The sequence below is a fragment of the Aythya ferina genome (genome assembly GCF_964211825.1).
Source record: "Aythya ferina genome assembly, chromosome: 2".
NCBI classification, from domain to species: Eukaryota; Metazoa; Chordata; class Aves; order Anseriformes; family Anatidae; genus Aythya; species Aythya ferina.
In genome coordinates this window covers 60,999,917-61,018,255 of record NC_140297.1, presented here as the reverse complement: position 1 = coordinate 61,018,255, position 18,339 = coordinate 60,999,917, and the positions used below count along the sequence as shown (strand labels likewise).

At 38.8% G+C, this 18,339-nt stretch overlaps 1 protein-coding gene across 4 annotated transcripts in view; it reads right to left on the bottom strand.

The window, feature by feature from the left end:
* ITPRID1 (ITPR interacting domain containing 1) overlaps nucleotides 1-18,339 on the bottom strand; it is a 76,291-nt gene that overhangs the window by 19,899 nt on the left and 38,053 nt on the right. For 3 of the 4 annotated variants that reach the window (XM_084507527.1, XM_084507528.1, XM_084507529.1), the window contains 4 exons: nucleotides 13,456-13,542; nucleotides 12,653-12,855; nucleotides 5,770-6,362; nucleotides 3,490-3,544 (listed from right to left, as the gene is read on the bottom strand). In XM_084507527.1, coding sequence (XP_084363653.1) covers nucleotides 3,490-3,544; nucleotides 5,770-6,362; nucleotides 12,653-12,855; nucleotides 13,456-13,542 — 938 coding nt within the window. The remainder of the gene's footprint in view (nucleotides 1-3,489; nucleotides 3,545-5,769; nucleotides 6,363-12,652; nucleotides 12,856-13,455; nucleotides 13,543-18,339) is intronic. The other variant, XM_084507530.1, reaches the window with a different exon arrangement.

The following is an 18,339-nucleotide window of genomic DNA, read 5'->3' as shown; positions in this document are numbered from 1 at the left end:
TGCACGCAGCATCCCCAACCCCTTACCCTGCCCAGCCAGCTTTCTCAACTGTGAGCTGTAGAATATAAACAGCCAATAAGTAAGGACAATAACTGTAGTTCCTGCTGAGAGCTAACTCTGCCTGTCATGCATTTGCTGGATCCTAATACAGGACAGTGAATAAAGCTTCATTACAGAACAATGGAGTTAGCTGCCAGAGCCTACAGATTTGAATAAACAACAAATAAGCAACATCTGCTCCAGCATATGTGTATGGTAAAAAAAAAAGTCACAAAATAAAAGAATTTGTAAATGCCAAAAGCAACACTAAACTGCCAGTGCTACTGTAGAGTGAATTTTTAATTGCACATGCATACAGGCAGGCTGTGGGTATTAGTCTCACATATGTCTGGTTGCTGCCAACCTGGGAGTATAGATGAATTTAATTAAATAAGGATTATCCCTTCTCCCCAGTACAATTACTTATTTATAACAATGATAAAATTGCCTAATAAAAAAGATTGTAATATTTTTTAAAACAGAGCTAGAAAACACTCTGCTTTCCCTGTAAGTCATTCAGAGATGTTTGGGGGGTTTGAGCGTCTTTTAAAATTAAGTCTCAGCGTTCTGCCAAGAGAGAAGGAAAAAAAGCCTTATCATAAAGCCTACTGCAGTTAAACAGCCAGAATCTACATTATGGAGAAATATAAAGAAGACACACAGCAGCCAGGGAATTGGCTTTCATGGGGAGTGTAGAAAATTAAGCAATTGGACTAAAATTGAGGCCAGACTACAGAGCCAAGGGACAATACCACTGGGACAAGCACTTCCATAAGTCACCCGGCTCTAATATGCTCCATTTAGGCAAAGCAGTCTGTTCCTATCTATCTCTATTTCTTCTCATAGTGGGCACCTCACACTTCTTTGCTCAGGTGAGTTCCCATTTCAGCAGGGTCCTGCCAGGCTCTCCCATCTTCATCGCTGCTCTCATAACCCTTTCCAACAGAGTCCACAACCAAATACGAGTGGCCCCCTATGGTATCAGGCGCTGCATGAGCCTTGAAAAAGAGGCAGTCTATGCCTCAATGGATTTACAGTCCAAATCTAATTTCAGACATGCTCTCCTGGGAGCTGAGGTTCTCCCTGCATAGGCTACCAATGGAACCTGGACCTTGTTCCCTACTGTCTCCTGCTTTGAGGACCCCTGATTATCAATCTGACACAAATTCTGCTGATTTGGTAGCAATTGTTGTAAGATCTAGGTATTATTCACTACTAACAATACTGCATTCATAATTAGCAATTTTTAGACTGCTTCCATGGTATGCAGCAAATTGAAGTTGTAGTAAGAATCCCATGGGTATGGAGTACGAATGCCATTTAAGAGCAGTGGAAAAAAGAGAGAGAATAGAAATAAAGCCCATAAAAAAAGACTGAAATTGGTCTTTAAATTTAGGCCAAGCATCAATAACTCTAAAACAACAGAGGAAGAGAGATTCCAGTGTTTTTAAAAAAAAAGTCTAAAATAGTATTGTGGTGCTCTGAAGGCATAAATAATACATAAGTTCAGTTTACTTGTATAATATATTGATCACTTAACTGGAGGACAGTCATACCAGGATTAGAAACAAATTATTACTTTCTGCATTCTTTGCTTTTTACTACCAATTTTACTACCAATTACTACCAAGTACATGCTTATTCCTATGACTTCAAAGACTACTCAGTTATCTTTTTTTTTTTTTACATCATGATTAATATACCTATTTAATCTCCAAAATCCTTTAACTAATGCCTCTATCATTAAATAGCACAGTCATTTTTACATCTGGGCAAAGAAAGGAAAAAAAAAAACAAAACATTTGTAAGTATGATATCACATTTTGATTTATTTATTTATATTTTTTTTCCCATCAGGATATGTCCACATTCTCTTTTGTTCATTTCTCAATGATTTTTTGCCCAAATGGTGTTTTGCATTGCACATGTCCTGGGGAACTGCTATTCTTTGCACAGATACTGCTATGAGCACTGGTATGGGGCTTGCCTTTGTTCATAAAGATCAAGACACCCATCAGAAAACAAAATAAAAACAACGTCATGTAACTCAGGTGACAAATCACTGAGCCTGAATTGCGTCAAGGACCTGACATTAACTCCCTTCGTTGGAGTCATGCAGTGATAGACTGAAGACATACAATCCTGCCAGAAGATGTGCCATAGGTATGCAATTTATTATAAAACAAACAAATGACAACAACAACAAAAAAAACAACAACAAAAAGTATTCAAAATAAAAAATAACCCCCTGTCATCCAAAGGATTCATGATATACTCCATCATATTTACTCAGCTCTACCAATTACCAAGAAAACCCCACACACTTTGATGAAATTGCTGGCCTATCTGAAGTTAGTGGGACTTATGCCACTGGTTTCGAAAGGCTCACTCCTGTACATCCAGCTGTCGCTCCAGCCAATGGCATCCATGAATGATCAGCTCCAGTGGCTATCTGAATTTTTTTAGATATCTGTGTATGAAGCTGGGTTACTTAATTATTTGTGCCAGCTCTTCAAAAGTGATATAACACAGTCCTCAAAAGTTGAGGGCTCACCAGGCTTTCACTTTTGTCCCTTGTTGTCTGATTCTTGGTATTTATTTCTTCTTTCATACAAAATTCCTTTTCAAGTATAAAAAAAATAAAAATAAAAAATGTAATAGTCCTGCTCTAAGCACCGGTTAGCAAGGGTTACTAGGGAGCAAGGCCAAACGCTCTCTGTTCTGGAGGCTGAACAGCCTTCTTCTCCAGTACCACCACCCCTGTCAGAAAATGCTTCTCAGGATCCAAGCTCATATTGCCCCAGATGACAGTATAACATCTGGTCTAACAGCTTTGTGTTTAATCCTTTCATATACTACTCAAACAACTATTTCCTAACATGATTCAATGCTATGTCTGCTCATGTGATGACAGTCTATGTGATAAAGGAGATTCAGATGATGGAGTAGAGGCCATGCTGCCACCAGAATGTCCTGGTTGCATAGCCTTGGCTGAACTGCATACAGAATGGTTGCAGAGCTGCTAACTCCAACCTCCCTGTTGACTTATCTCCTAAGATCCTAGGATCTGAGATCTGGCAGATATGGGGTCATTCAGATCTGGCAAATGAGTCCCCAAGTGGGAGTGAAGCTTTGGTGTCACTGGTAAAAGTAGAGTGGTTTGCTTAAAGCATCAGGTGGAGACCCCAAACCCTCAGAACTGTGCATATGAAGTACCCTTTTCAGGTGTACGCTCCGTGTCTCACTGACAAGGTGAGTACATTTTACAGTCCTGTCATTTATCGGGTCTTGACTGGCCATGCTAGATTGGTATGTCTAGAACAATGCATCCAATGCCAGAGGTGATGGGAGCGGAGTGGAAAAACATATTCTTATAAGCTTTAGAAGCAACTACATGGGAACACCACTTTAAAAACAAATCTGGCAAAATGTCTGTTTCTTAACACTCACCTGAAGTGGTGTCAGGAGCATTTCCACATGGAATTTCGTCGTCAAAGCTCTGAATCTGAAAATGAAGAGGAAAAATTCTTATCTATGGTGATGATTATTGCCAGAGACAGGGAGGGGGTTGGAATTAAAAATATCTAGACATTTCAAAGTGAAAACATTAAATCTTTCAGATGGTTCTTTTTTTGGTTGTTTCCTTTAAATATATATGTCTCTGTGTGTGTGTGTGTGTTCTTGACATAAAGTAGGCTCTAGTCTCTGAAGCTTCCCTAGCCTTCCTCAGATAATCAATACATACATGTTCCTAACCTGTAAATACACTAACAATCTTGTCTGAACAGCCTCAGAAAAAAATTTCCCCCTAGAAAAATTCATGACTTAGTAGAAGAAACCCAAAGAAATGTAGCCATATGGAGGCAAAATCTTGCCAAAGAGTGTATGTAAGGTCAGATTTATTTTTTTTTTCCTCTAGGAATTAAGATCTATTTGTCTTTTTCATGGTATCAATGGGAACATTATGTCATGATACTGCATAATCCTCCTTCAGAAAAATCCTTATGGAAAAAGGGATCCATTACACAAAAGTAATGCATACACATGCATGCTAGGTGTGGGTTAGATGCAGTCTGCAGGTCAAGACATCTCTAAATCCCTTTTTGTCAAAGGCCAGAAAGGGAAGAATCACTCTATACCCATGTTTCTTATTCTCTTCCCTAGACATCTGCTACAGGCCATTGTCAGACTAATGAGCTAGGTGGCCCAATGCTTTCAGCTAGTACACGGTTCTTACAGCCTTAGTTTTCTTAATGATGTGGTAGAGAATACCCAGAAGTTAAACAATGCATACCGAGTCTAATTTGAACTTATAACATTCATAAAATTGTCTTAGACGTCAAACTAAGGAGTACACTATCATCTGCATTCACTGCCCTGTCAATGTCTTCACTTTTGCATGAGCCACTAGTCACAGAGCTGCAAGTCCAGCATGATAAGTACTTTATGAAGACATATGGGCTACTTCGGGACTATAAATTTGCTGTGCTGGAGATCTCTGGGAGAAACCTTCTTCCTTATCAAAGCTAATAATCAGGCCCTTGCTCTGACTCTTGAATCAGTTCTGCAGATATAAAGGCTGCACCAAACCTTTCACAGAAAAATACCCTTGGAAGGGACTTGAAATGATAAATATCCTTTCTTCATGAAGAATGCCACCACCTTAACCTGACCTTTCCAATACTTTCAGAACTGTAAAACTTTTTTAATGCCTCCCACCTTTTCAGGCTTTTTGCTGTTCCTCCCTCCCTCCCTCCCTTCCTTCCTTCCTTCCTTCCTTCCCAAGTTCCCTAATTTTTCAGGGGGGCAACTGTCTAATTTCTCCTTATTTCTTTGCTTCTTACAACTGAGTTGTAAGACCCCTTCCTTTTCCTCACTCTTGAAGGATGGCTGGAAAGGATAGATGAATGGGTGGATGGGTGGGTGGGTGGATGGGTGGATGGAAAGGGAAGAGCATTCTTGTCAGCATCCCAGTGAGTCTGTATGATTGGAGATTGTCCTACTGTAGCCTTTTTTCTGCAGTTGTGTGGCCAGAAAAACTGCTGCTGACACAATTCTAGGTGTAAGAAAGGGACTGGCAAGTATCCTGGTCTCTGCTACTTCATGCAGAACCCCACTGACAACCCACTGTTGCTAAAACATATAGATAGCTGTGCATCCTGGACTTTGCAGACAGAAGATATGAGAACAAGCTGCTGTTCTGAGTTAGTCTGTTTTTAGGATGCTTAGCTTACAGAGTGATAAAATATTTCAAACACTGCTATAAAACCAAGGCTAATTTTGTGATGAAACATTCTGAAAGAGCACACCAGAACATGAACACAGGGAAAAAAGAAAAAAAAAATGGTTAATGACTGGATCTGTAAAAATATCCTTTACCATATGTATTAGTGTTCCTGCAACTTCCTTCTATAAAACACACACAGACACACAAAAAAACTAGCGTTGCATAAAACATATTGGCATCTTACACTATCATACTGGTTGAATGAATCCTACCTCAGTAACTTCAGTGCCAACTTCTTTGACAGTATCCCAACACAAAGACAATTTAAAATAATCAAAACCCCAATGAGCACTATAAATCCCACTGTTTTTTGCCATAATGCTACAGCGTGGTGTTTGAAGTAATTTACTCTAGCTTCCATCCTGAAAAAAGAATCCAAACTTATACAATAAATACGGGTAGGGAGACATTGCTAGCATGCCATATGCAAAAATCTACCTCACCTCTTCCATTTCAAATGAGTCTGGAGGCTTGCAGTGTAGGCCTGCTGCTTTTTTGAGTGTGTGGGCCAGAAGCAAATGTGTCTCTCTTCTTGGCCTGTCTTTGGCAGGCACCTCACATCCAGAAGAAAGGTGGGGCTGTTTAGTCACTAAATGTGATGAAGCCCAGGTTTTCCCTGGCAGAGCTGGTGGACACTGTGATACTGCGTATGCCAAGGAACCTTTGTCTCTGGAGGTTTGCTTCTGGGTCAAAGAGCCCAAGGTAACATGTGCAGAAAATCCCACCTGGATTGTTCCCCTCTCAGCAGTATCTGCACAAGGGTGAGGCTGCTCTTTCATGCCAGGCAGATGGACTTCCCCAGGTGCCAGCGAGCCCCGTTTCAGTAGTGCTGTCTGCCGAGAAGCCCGTCTCAGGAGCTGGCCTATTCTTCTCCTCTTTGCTTGTGTGACCACAGCTCTGGTCTTTGCAGCACCCAGGAGGTCAGTCTCAACCTTGCCAGTGTCCTGGGCCATGGTCTGTTGGGTGTTCACATTCGTCAGCAAAGACGAGAGGGCATTAGTGATGTGGTCAAGTACTTCCAGTTGTCGAAAACGTCCTTAAGTTCGGCAGAAAGGAAGGTAACATAGTTATTAAAAATATAATTCAAAACAGATAATCAGGTACAATGGTTATTCAAACCCCTCACTGCCAAGAAACATACAAAGTACCTGACTCAAAATTGGCTGAAGTTTTCCATTTGCTTCCAGAAGATCCATTCAGGCTATATATGTTTCATTGCACAGTTCTTCATATCAGACAAACACTTAACAGTGTTGAAATCATTGGGTCAAGTACAGCTGAATGCTGTGTGAATAAAGGTTACAGAATCCTGCCTAATATTCTCCAGCTGGCTGGACCAGACTCAAGTGCCATATTTAAGAACTTATTAAAATTCATGTGATAAGGTTATTAAAATCTGATCTTAAATATTTACAGCTGGCTGCTGTCCAGGATAACTGAAAAATGTATATATCCTAATAAATATATACTGATAAAAAATGATGATACATGCTATGTCCTTGATTTCAGAACAGCATAAAGCAAAACTCTTATCCCCTGGAAACTCATAGAGGATATTGTACAGAGGTTACCATTTATTTTCATTGTACCAAGCTTTTGTAATTTCTGCATCACTTTTTCTGTAGCATAACATTTAAAAAGAAGTGAATGATGTTTTTCTTAAGGGATCCTGGACATATCCATCTCTACAACACTATTGAGTTATTTATACAAAGAAATGAAACACATTTGCTTGCGCATTATGTCAGCAACCGTCCTGAGGCAATGAATATGTCACCAGGACTTCTACTTCCTTGAGAGATTCATTGAGGACAGTAGATGGCAAAATGCTAACATTCTTGGCTGCCATTTCTCTTAGAGAGCAGCTAGATTTACTGCATGCATGCTGTTGGTAATGCTGCCTCACCAACAATTAGACAACAAGGGGATATTTAACATGGCTCTGAGTCAGTCCTCTGCATCAGGGACCAATACCATGATGTATAATTCCTAATAGTTACCATATCTCAAGAATATTATTTTTTTCCCCAGATATTGTCTGATTTTTAACACTGGAAGATGTTGCCATTGCTGACACTTTTTATGACATGGTCAGAAGTGTCACCTGATGCTTTTTAAAGGACGTACTGATCTACTGGTACACCATTTTAGATAGTTTTCATTTGCATAAGTGTGGAAAGTCACAGTACATCATTTCTGGTTATGTACATCTACTGTGCTACCACATGCTCCCCATGTAAAGCCATTTTAGCCTCAGTATTTTATCTGGCTCCCACTACGTCAGGCCATAAAAATGCCAAGTGCTAATCTGCTTTGAATGACAGTGGCAGAGCAGTCCAGACATTCTGATTTGAAACAGAATCAAAACTGCTGCAAGTTTAAATAGTTTTTACACACTGCTTAGCTTTGGTAAATTATATCCAAGAGATTGTGACACCTAAAGAACAAATCAAACAATGAGCAAAATGATAAATGAACAACAATAAAAAAATCCTCTCACTCACGTGCAATGTCATGAAGAAATTATGTCAGGGACAGCTTTGCTTTGTGGACTATTTCTTTCCAGGTAAGCTGTTGCTTTGGTTTCTAAGGGTGCTCCCCAAGGAGCACACCTCAAATAGGCAAGAGGCTGATATGAACAGTTTAGTTTCTTCAGCCTGCTGCAAAACGGTCTAAATCTGTACCACATATGAAATACTGAAGGATGTAACTGTGGATTCATTTTCACTAGAAACTTCAGAAGAATCAGCAAATGGCTTTGCCATAAACAAGATCAATGAATCTTCAGCTGAATCTATATTTTTCAGAGCAATTCTAATGAATTTATAATCTCCCATTTTAGAATTTAGGAGGAGAAGCTCACAGTTTTGTTCCTCCTTCCCTAAATCCGGTATTGCACAGGCTGACACAGTTATCTGCATAAAAGATTTGGAAAGTCTTCAAAAGACTCACAGAAGAATGAAGGAACACAGTGTTTCCAGAGCCACTAAGAACTTTTCAGTCAACTTTTTTTTTTTTTTTTTACAGGAAACTGCAGAATTTGGAAAAAAAAAAAAATAAAAGATTTCAGTGTTAAATAAATAAATAAATAAATGGAAATTGATGTTTTTCTTCAAGAAAAATCAAAATGAAATTTCAGCATTTTCTACTTGTCATATATTAAAATACTTTCCTTTTTTAGATTGTTTCTTTGTGAGCCTAGGCAATACTGTCATTGCTTGAACCAAAGCTGTAGCTCAAAGAATGTATTTAGCAATTTACATTTAATTTCTCTTCTAGGGATGGGTTTACTGTCTGATATATATCTAGTGATTTGTGCACATCCTGCCTAGCACAACTGTTCAACTGTGGTTGTCACAGCACAACCATATGTCATGGAAAATGGTGTCTGCTTAATACATCACAGAGGAGAGTGAGACTTGAACAACTCCTTCAGTGAGGTGCTTGCAGCAGCTAAAACACCCAGATCAAGGTAATCCCAAACCTGAACACAGGCTGGGTGACAGGTTAATAGAGAGCAGCCCTGCAGTCTCTCTCTGTGCTGGCACTAGCACTTGGGGGTGCTAGTGGGTGCAAAGCTAAACATGAGCCAGCAATGTGCACTTGCAGCCCAGAAAGCCAAGTGTGTGCTGAACTGCATTAGAAGAAGTGTAGCTAGCAAGTTGAAGGAGATGGTAACCTTCTCCCTCTGAAGAGGTAGGGGTTATTTAGCGTGGAGGAGAGAAGGCTCCAGGGAGACCTTTAGCAGCCTTCCAGTACCTAAAGGGGCCTAAAGGAAGATGGCAGAAGACTCTTTATCAGAGAGTGTAGTGATAGGACAAGGGGTAACGGTTTTAAACCAAAAAAAAAAAAAAAAAAAAAAAAAAAAAGTACATTTAAATTAGATATAAGGAAGAAATTCTTCACAGTGAGGAAGGTAAGGCACTAGAACATGTTGCCCAGGGAAGCTGTGGCTTCCCCATCCGTGGAGGTGTTCAAGCCCAGGTTGGATGGTCTTTGGCCACCCGATCTAGTGGGAGGTGGTGTCCCTGACCATGGCAGAGGGTTTGGAAATGGGCGACTTTTAAGGTTCCTTACAAATCCTTCTATGATTCTATGAAATAAGTAAAAATCTCCCAGGAAAAAAAAAAAATAAAAAAAAAATCTAAGAGGTAGATTTAGATACCACAGTATAGAAAAGTGGTACTTTTTTTTTTTTTTTTAATTGTAAGATTTAAACATTTCAAGACTTTTACACTAAAATGTTCATAAACCTGAAGTTTTCAAAGATTTTTTTTGAACAACATAGTCAGAAGCATCATTATTTTTTACTTAATGTAACTTCTGATTCTCAAGAGACTTTATTCCACCAGTTAGGAAATCAAATGTTACTTCTGATGACATCAGTAAAATTTTCACCAGTGAGTGATGGAGATAAGCTTTTCTTTTGGATCTGAGCTACCTAAAGGGTGACTGATGTTTTTGAAAATGCAGCTTATTTTTGTGAACTGAACCCTTCAAAAACTCTGACAACACTGAAGAATCAGCACCAAGCAAGGAGACAATTAACAAATAACTCTGTAACAATCCCCATGCATTTTAAAAGGTCAGATCAACAATGGAGCAGCTCTAGAAAACTATTTTTGTCACAAGCAGGGAAGAGGCAAACAGAAAGAAAAGGATCGCACTAGGAAATGAAGGAAATATTAAAGTGGAGAGATCATTGCTATGAAAGTCACCAGTCCCTCTCAGGTTCCTCCTCTTTTTTTTCCCCTCCAGGTTTGTTGTCACCCATATTATACCTATTATCCTCCCCATCAGTCCCTTTCTCAGACTAACACGTCATACTAAATCAGTTAGCTTTCTCTGCTGTTTCAGAGAAAAAGAGAAAGTAAACTGACAATGAGATAATCTCTCCGGCATTCACTAACCAAAACTAAACACTTTCTGCAGACAAATTAGAACAATTCAGGCTGTTTGCATTGAAATAGTTCGGTGATTATAAGCAGCCAAACCAGGTGACAACAACCAAATTCATCCAGTATGTCTTTGGCAACAGTGGTTTAATAGAGTCTTGAAGTCTCTAGAGATGGTATGCAGTCTGTCTCAATTTGGCACTTTTATTTCTTTCATTCCCTAGTGAGACAGTCTTCCAACAGTAAAGGGTATGAGGTTCCCTAAAAGGTTTTTTAAAACGTAAATGCCATGAAACATCACTAGACCCAAACTTTCTACTTGATTTACAAAGGAAGATCTTTTTCTGTATCTTCTTCTGGAGGCCTTCAAAATCACCTGTCTTCTTTAATGCCATTACAGGGCTTCTGCTTTAGAAGAGCTGGCTCATTATGTGTCTGAAAATGTAGGTGCAGCATTAGCGTTGAAGGCAGGTAGATCAGATCCCAATCTGTAAATGCAATCTATTTTCAAAGCTATTAAACGTGAATTTTCCACCCCTCCTTCTTGCTATACAACTCACTGCAAAATTATTGGACAACCTAAGGTTGGCAAGATTAGAAAGAACAGCTTGCAAGCAAATGCCTTGAAAGTCCATTTAAGGATATTCCTTATGATTTTGTACACTAAGCCAGGTGCATTCCTATTAGCAGTAAGTCTTCTCTTGGGACACTTGTTGTAGGAAGGTACAACAAGCTGGATTCCCTACATGGTCACTTAGACAGACTGGCTTGTTCTGAGAGGTGTTTGAAATAGTGGCTGGATGATGTGAGGTGCCTGACTCTCTCCACTCTCTATAGAGATGGAGAGACTCTGTGGTGATTAAGATCCTTGAGACTGTGCTTCAGCTAAATGCCTATAATTTGATGCAAGGTTTATGAGGTTAATCACCACATATAAGGAAACATGTAGAGTCAGTGAAGAAAGAAGAGGTAAGCATCTCTGAAGGGTGTGAAAACCCCCTCCCAACCTGTCAAAAGCAAGATAATATGTTCTGATGGACATCTCACCCACCAAAATAGAAATTCAGACCTTAATTAACTTCACAGTAACTCCCCCATACAGATAAGCCACTAAGTGTACTAAGAGTGCTCCCATTGAGAACTACTGCAAAACTAGTTATTAAATTCACACCGTGGCTTACCACTGCTTGCCTTACCACTGCTTGCCTTCACTGTGCAAAGTCCTTCTCTTAGAAGCTCTTTCCTCTCATTCACTCTAAGCTCTGTACCTTCTTCCCTGAGATCTTCATCCACCATCTACTCATACAGATGATCTCCATTCCTCTCTCCCTCTCTTTCAGGAGTTAGAGAAAGAGAAAGTGAGAGCTGAGAAACCTGTCTGATGTGTCAGTTTGCTGTAAATATTGAAATGTGTGCATGGGGCTTGCTATAAAAAAAGAGAGAGGGGAGAAAAAAACACATTTTCCATGATGCTCTGACATTTCTGTTTCAATTCTTATTCCATCCATACTGCTTCTTTACTGTAATTTTAAATGGGAATGCACGGACTATGCAAGAGATCCTGCTTCACTGAGCATCTTAAGTAAACAGAAGATTTCAAGAGCCATCTGGCTATCCTATGCAGCAAACATGAGGGGAAATGATGTCAAAATTGGACTTTTCAGATGGGCAATATACCAGAGAATTAACAATGCTATTTTAATGCAGATATATCTTCAGGGTGAGGACCTTGCACTCATTTCTCAACTGCTAAATACACAAAATGAGAACTAAAACCATCTAAAGTGAATAAAAATTAAGACTTCATTCTTTAAATGGTGCAATTTTATTGTGCTTAAAATAAGATAAGATCCTCATACATATCTTTGGGCATATTTGAACCACAAAATTGTGAGGGTCTAGCTAGAGATGTATGGGTCTGATACACAAGCTCTGGCAGCCCTTGTGATGGGAAGTTAAGATCTTGTCAACTGCTCTGCACATTTCCCTGTGAGAGGGGTCCTGCCCCCACAGAAAGGAAAAAGGAATGCAAGCCCGCATCTGGTCTGGCTGAATTCAAAATCCTGCATGTTGCTTTAAACCACCACTGATGGCAGACACATGTGAGTGTGCTGCTGGTGAAGCGACTGAGGCAACAGAGCCATGTTCTGTTCTGCTGGTGGTTATGTTTTAAAATGCCACACACTGGCAGCTACCTCCAGCAGATAAATCACAGCCCACAGCTGAAGAGAGCTAAACTGTACTTCACCCACATTGGGAATTGTTATTACTCCAAAGGGGTGCATGAGGATTCTTGATGTCTCCTGAATACGTGTCCCTTTTTCATGCATTTTCTCTCATAAGCCTCTTCTTCTCTACCCTCTTAGTCCACATGCTGTTTGCTTTACCTCCTGGCTGAAATTTTGCCTTTTGCCAAAATGTCAATGCTTACCATATAGGTTTGGCTGCTCAATGTCCATCCGCTGCTTTTGAGCTTCCAAAAAGACACGGATGTTGATCCCTTTTGCCACAGAAGCACCACTGAGGAACCGAGGAGGGATTTTAGTGCAGACATCAGGTTCTTCTGTACCAAAACCCAAATCAAGAAGAATCTCTACTGGATCCTTTTCCCAGAGTGCCAGCCATTCAGTGATGCTGTGGTGAAAACATCAGGATTATTTACACTACTGTCTTGGTACCACTTTTCTTTCAGCAACTATTATATAGGCTTGTTTTTGTTAAATAATTCTCTTCCCTTCTCCCCTCTTGTGGAGACCACTGCTTAAGTGAAAGTAGTCATTTTCAGTCACAATGCTACAAGTAACACAGGTTTCTTACCCCAGAGGTATTTGGTGGCATGGTACCCAGAGAGCTAAGCAAGAGGAACATTAATAAAAAGAGTAGGTTTACAGCTCTGCGAGATAATTTCTTTCAAGACACAATACAGGGAAGATGCTGCAGCTGCCATAAGACCTTGTAGCTTTTTATCTTCCAATGAATTCAAAGCACACTGCAGTTTCAGGTGAGTTTTTTCTTGTTGTTTTGTCTGTTTATTTTGTTTTACTGGTACAAATGCATTTGAGATCAGACGCTTGTTACTAAGAAGGTCATTTTGATCTTGTTAAAATAAATGAGGAGATGTTTTTTATGAACTAAAACTTGAAAGTGCATGCTCAAAGTTGTACTCATATCCGTTGATCACTAAAAGGGCTAATTCCTCCTATTCTTAGCTGGAAATTCATGGAAACAACTAACCTCTGTGGCACACCTGTGACAGAGTGGGCAGAGCTGAGACTGTTGCATCTTGACATAACCGGATTTTCTGAGAACTCTTGCAGGGATCTGGTTGGAAAAAAAAGTCAACAATAAAAAGTGTTTACTCATGTGCTCCTCTGGGATGTCATTATGATTTTTTCCTAGAGTAAACATTTGCATTTTTTCTTGGTTTATAATGATACATAATAGCAATGCCTTAGAAGAAGAGTCGGCATGGGAGCGTGGCAATACGCTTATTCTCAAGAACAGTATGTTACAGTAGGTGTGAGAACGTAGGTGTGAGGTACCAGTAAATGCTAATTATAAAGGTGGCAGAATGGCTCACTTTTGACAGATGGTGAATCTTTCAGGAACCTTTAGGGAGCATGGTTTCTCTAGCCACCTACTATAAGAGATGTAATTACTCTTAACAAAGTTTTGGAGACACAAGGCACAATGAGCTGGAGCAGCAGGAGTGGCATCTGAGAACAATTCTTTACTTAGCTTCCCATTGTGTTTGTATCCGGTAATCTTGCAGAGAAATATCTGTTTTTTAGAACGTGCTCATTGCAAAAGGAACTAAGCTCTGGCATAGCTGTCTTTCTTAACAGGAACGATGGCATGCATTTGTTAGACCCAAGCTAAATTTTACCTACATGTACCTATCAAGATCAGTAGCAAATGTTTATATACAGAGGAAACATTGATCCATTTTTTCTCATTGCAGGTTATCCCTCAGTTTACGTCTTCAACAAACCGCAAGCAATATGCAGATTTTTGAACTAACAATGTTGTTATCCATTTGAGGAAGGAAAAAATGTACTAGATAAAATTCCTCCTTTTGTCAAAAAGAAAAGGAAGAAAAAAGAACTTATAACAGATCACTACAGTGTCTGACACCTACATCCTGCAACTTTGCACAATTGTAGCATTTCTGGTACTGACAAGGAAACTGCAAACAAGAACTTTTTTTTTTTTTTTAAATCATTCTCTTTCCATTTTTGTCCTTCAAAAGAGAAAATGTGTCAAACTAGAGAATAGACCAAAATATATGTAAAGAAACATTTTAGCTAAAGTGGCAAAGTTGCAGAACAATACCTTTGTGGGAAACTCAACTCATGGTACAAGTTAGTCGCAGACAATTGCAACAGAAATCAGTAAGAAGGGGAAAATAGATGCTTTTACATTTCATAAACCATTAGTGATATATTAAGGTTCTATTCTTTAAATGTAGACACTATCAAGTATATTCCACCTTTTGCTACAAAACCACTGAAGATGTACATGCAACAAATAAGATTAAAATACCTTTTCATCCCTGATTTTTGAAGAAAACAATAGTTAAATACATTACTTTAAATTTTAATTCCAGGAAATGCTGGTACAATTTATTTATTAATTTATTTTTTGTGATTAACAGTTTTCAGGTGTAATTCCCTGAAGCTGTTGACTATTTTACTATTGATTTCATTTGGTTTTGCATCATGGTCCTAAATGCTTTTGAGAGGAGCACAACAGCTGCAGGACACTTACAAGAATTTCTAGAACAGAAAATATTTTTCCAAGAACTGCTAAAATTGTTTACTGGACTACATGCATGCTATATCTATGAGCTATAAGGTGCAAATTTTATCATTTCACTAACTTAGTTATACTGGCAATAAGTAAGTTGTATGCAAATACGCAGTGCCTGTAGTTATCACTTCCTCTCCAAAAGCTGCAATAACACAATTCTTGATCCTTTGAAAGCTGGGGTAGCATTTGCCTAGGAAAGGCAGTAGATAACTTTCTGCATTGCACAAGATGAATATTTTTGTCTAGGTTTTAAAATTTTGTTTTCTATTTAACAAAATTATGTCAATAAAAAAGGAGAAAACATCCTTTCGTGTTCTCTGCTGGATTATTTTTCCGCTCGTAAATTCTAACATAAGTTCCTTCTGGCTTACTCAGCGCAAGGATATCCATCCAAATTGAGAACATAAAGGTTACTGACATCCTGTAATTTGCTGTAGCAACATAAATCAGACTTTCTAGCAGCAAGCTGAGCATAATTTGAATAAGAATCAGCTACTCGTTGTATACAATTTCCTACCCATGTGCCAACAGTAGCTGTAGATTCACTATAAAAATGCTTCAGAATGTCAAAAAAATGATCTAAAAGTGTGGGCTAATACAATTTTTCCCTAGCACAATGTAGGCACTCTTCTCCATAACAGAACATTATACCCCACAACAACAAACTTGCTGCAATTTTTATTTCCTCAATATCTCAGACTGTTGGGAGTGAATGAACACAAGTACTGCCAAATTAAAAATCTATCAGTGTGAAACACTGGCCAGGGTATTAAGTAAATAAAGTAATGATGAGAAAGTTGTTGTTTGTAGGAGGCCTTAAGTAGCAACAGGTCACTGAAAAATGAAGGGTTGAGACTCATGATCAAATGCACAAATCTTGGTAGGTTACCATACATCAGGTAGAGACAGTAGCTGCTTGTGGTTGTACTCTTACACTGGGAAAACACTGGTTGTGACACCCTAACTATATTTTGTAGCATCAAGTAAGTTAAACAATGTGTGAAGAACATACAAATGTAGAGTTAGGAAGGCTAAGCCACCCAACCTGTTAAGTGACAGTCATCTACTCATGAAACCATATCCACCTCATGACTTGGACAAACTTTGCACTTGCATGGGCTGTCTCATTCATGGCTGGAATCTCCACTTCTTTTTCGAATGAGAAGATTCTCATGAGACACTCCTCATTAGAGAGCTTGACATTTTGAAACATTAGAGCTTGTTTTCTCCATATTTAAGAGGTCACAGAAATAGTAATGGGAAGGGTATGGTATTTACATTTCATGATCTGTGTAAGTATTTTATTCCTGACACAAGAAACACTGAATCTCATTACCAAACTGGAAGATACTTTGGGGGAAATAATGCCCTTTAGAAATCTGTCAGAAAATCTTACGAAAACAAACAAACAAACAAAAAATACTTTGTAAACCAACTGTGGTGCTAATTGGTGCTCTGTTTAACTGCACATCTAAGTATATCTTTGCTTATGAATAACATATTTTGCTAAGTGAAATGTAGCCTCTGATACTTGAGGGACGATAAAACATTTTAGCCTCAATAACATCTGAGTAACAGGAGAAAGTATTGAATTGTATATTATTGAACTGCACCTTTTACTTGTGAAACTAATAAAAAGTGTAGATATGGAAGCACTGGGCTCCCAAAAGCACTAAAAATGTGGAAACTTTCAGGAATTTATAAGGACCTGAGAAGTGATCTGTTCTTTTGGTCTCTTTCCTTTAAAAGTAAATAAATAAATATCTCTGAATTCACTACATTCAGCAAATCAGGAAAGCGGGAAAAGACTGAGAAGTTCTGTATTCATGTCAGGCACACTTGAACCTCTTGTGCCATAACTGCCAGACCTTTCTGAAAACCAATCCTAAAGACCTCCACTCCTTTAACAGACGAAAATCAGCTTATGCCAGTGAAGAAGGTGATCCTATGACTTTTCTGTTGAAAACCTCATTTGAGAACCTTCTCATTATATCTCCAAATGGAGGAAGACACAGCATATCCATGAACACCAGCTTTTTTCCCGTTGGTGCCTTCCCCTCAGAAGTCTGTGGTATTTGATATTTTGTAGTAAGCCACCTGTAAAAATAATTTCCCTGAAAGTATGACTGCTCTCCTGAGAATAGATTAGGTCTGGGAGTCAACTGGATGGGCAGGCACCCACCCTAATGGCACTTGGGGCATAAATCAGCTGAATGGGGATGGCTGTTAGAAGAACGAAGAGCCATAAGCCCATCCTTTCTGCTGCTTCTGAACACCACTTACTTTCTTCTTATCATACACTTGCCTCCGTTAAGTGTTGAGATTCAAATCTTGTATTTGTGATTAAGGCAAAGCCCATGAAATTTTAACATTCTGCATGAGTCAAGCCTGTCACTACTGAACTTAAATTTTACCAAGAATCTAATCAAATCAGGTTACCCAGGGGAAGGAGTGTGAGGAATGTAAACAGAAGCCTTTTTGGTGACATAGTAATTGTTAATGATAATACTCAGCCCTGCAATACCTTACCATACTCCAAACATCATTCCTAATGCTGTGCCTTTCTTTTTTTCCCTTCTTCTTCTTCTCTGGTACAACCTCAACTCTAACCAAATAGACACAAGCTTCATTTGCAGTGAATGCATGGAGTCCTGGACTCAGTATTTTTCAGTTCATGAGAATACTGGTCTTTCAGAGTTTTTCTATCCTGAAACAGTAGAAAAAGTTGAAATACAAAAATATTGGTGAACAAAATACACACAAATTTAAGTAAGTTCAAGGTTAAATTATATTTCCCTATGGTAGCCCATTGCTTCACGGAGCTATAGGTATATATAACAGTGTTAGGTCAGAGGTTGGACTCAGTGATCTTGGAGGTCTCTTCCAACCTAGATGATTCTGTGATAACAACAGTTTCTGCCATAAATCACACTCATGTGGTAAGCTACACCTCCCATGAGGATGTAGCATTATCAAATTCCCATGATGTACCAAGTAATTTGATCAGAAAGCTATCCGGACACATGATGGAAAATGTTATCCTTCAAAGAATACCCTGGAACTGAACAGAGAACTGTTCTCATGAGACATTGGATCATAAGCAAGGCATGTCAGTTAATACTGACTAGTTGTGAAAGAATGTTTTGATGCAGGTCAACAAAATAAAATAAAATAAATTATTTGGTTGACATCAGCCAAAGAAAAATAATTTGTTCTGAATTTTTAAGGGGTCATGATTTTCCTAAAGAAAATTTCAATATTGCAGACATTATATCTCCTTTTGGAGAACTCAGGGAACAAATGATTAAG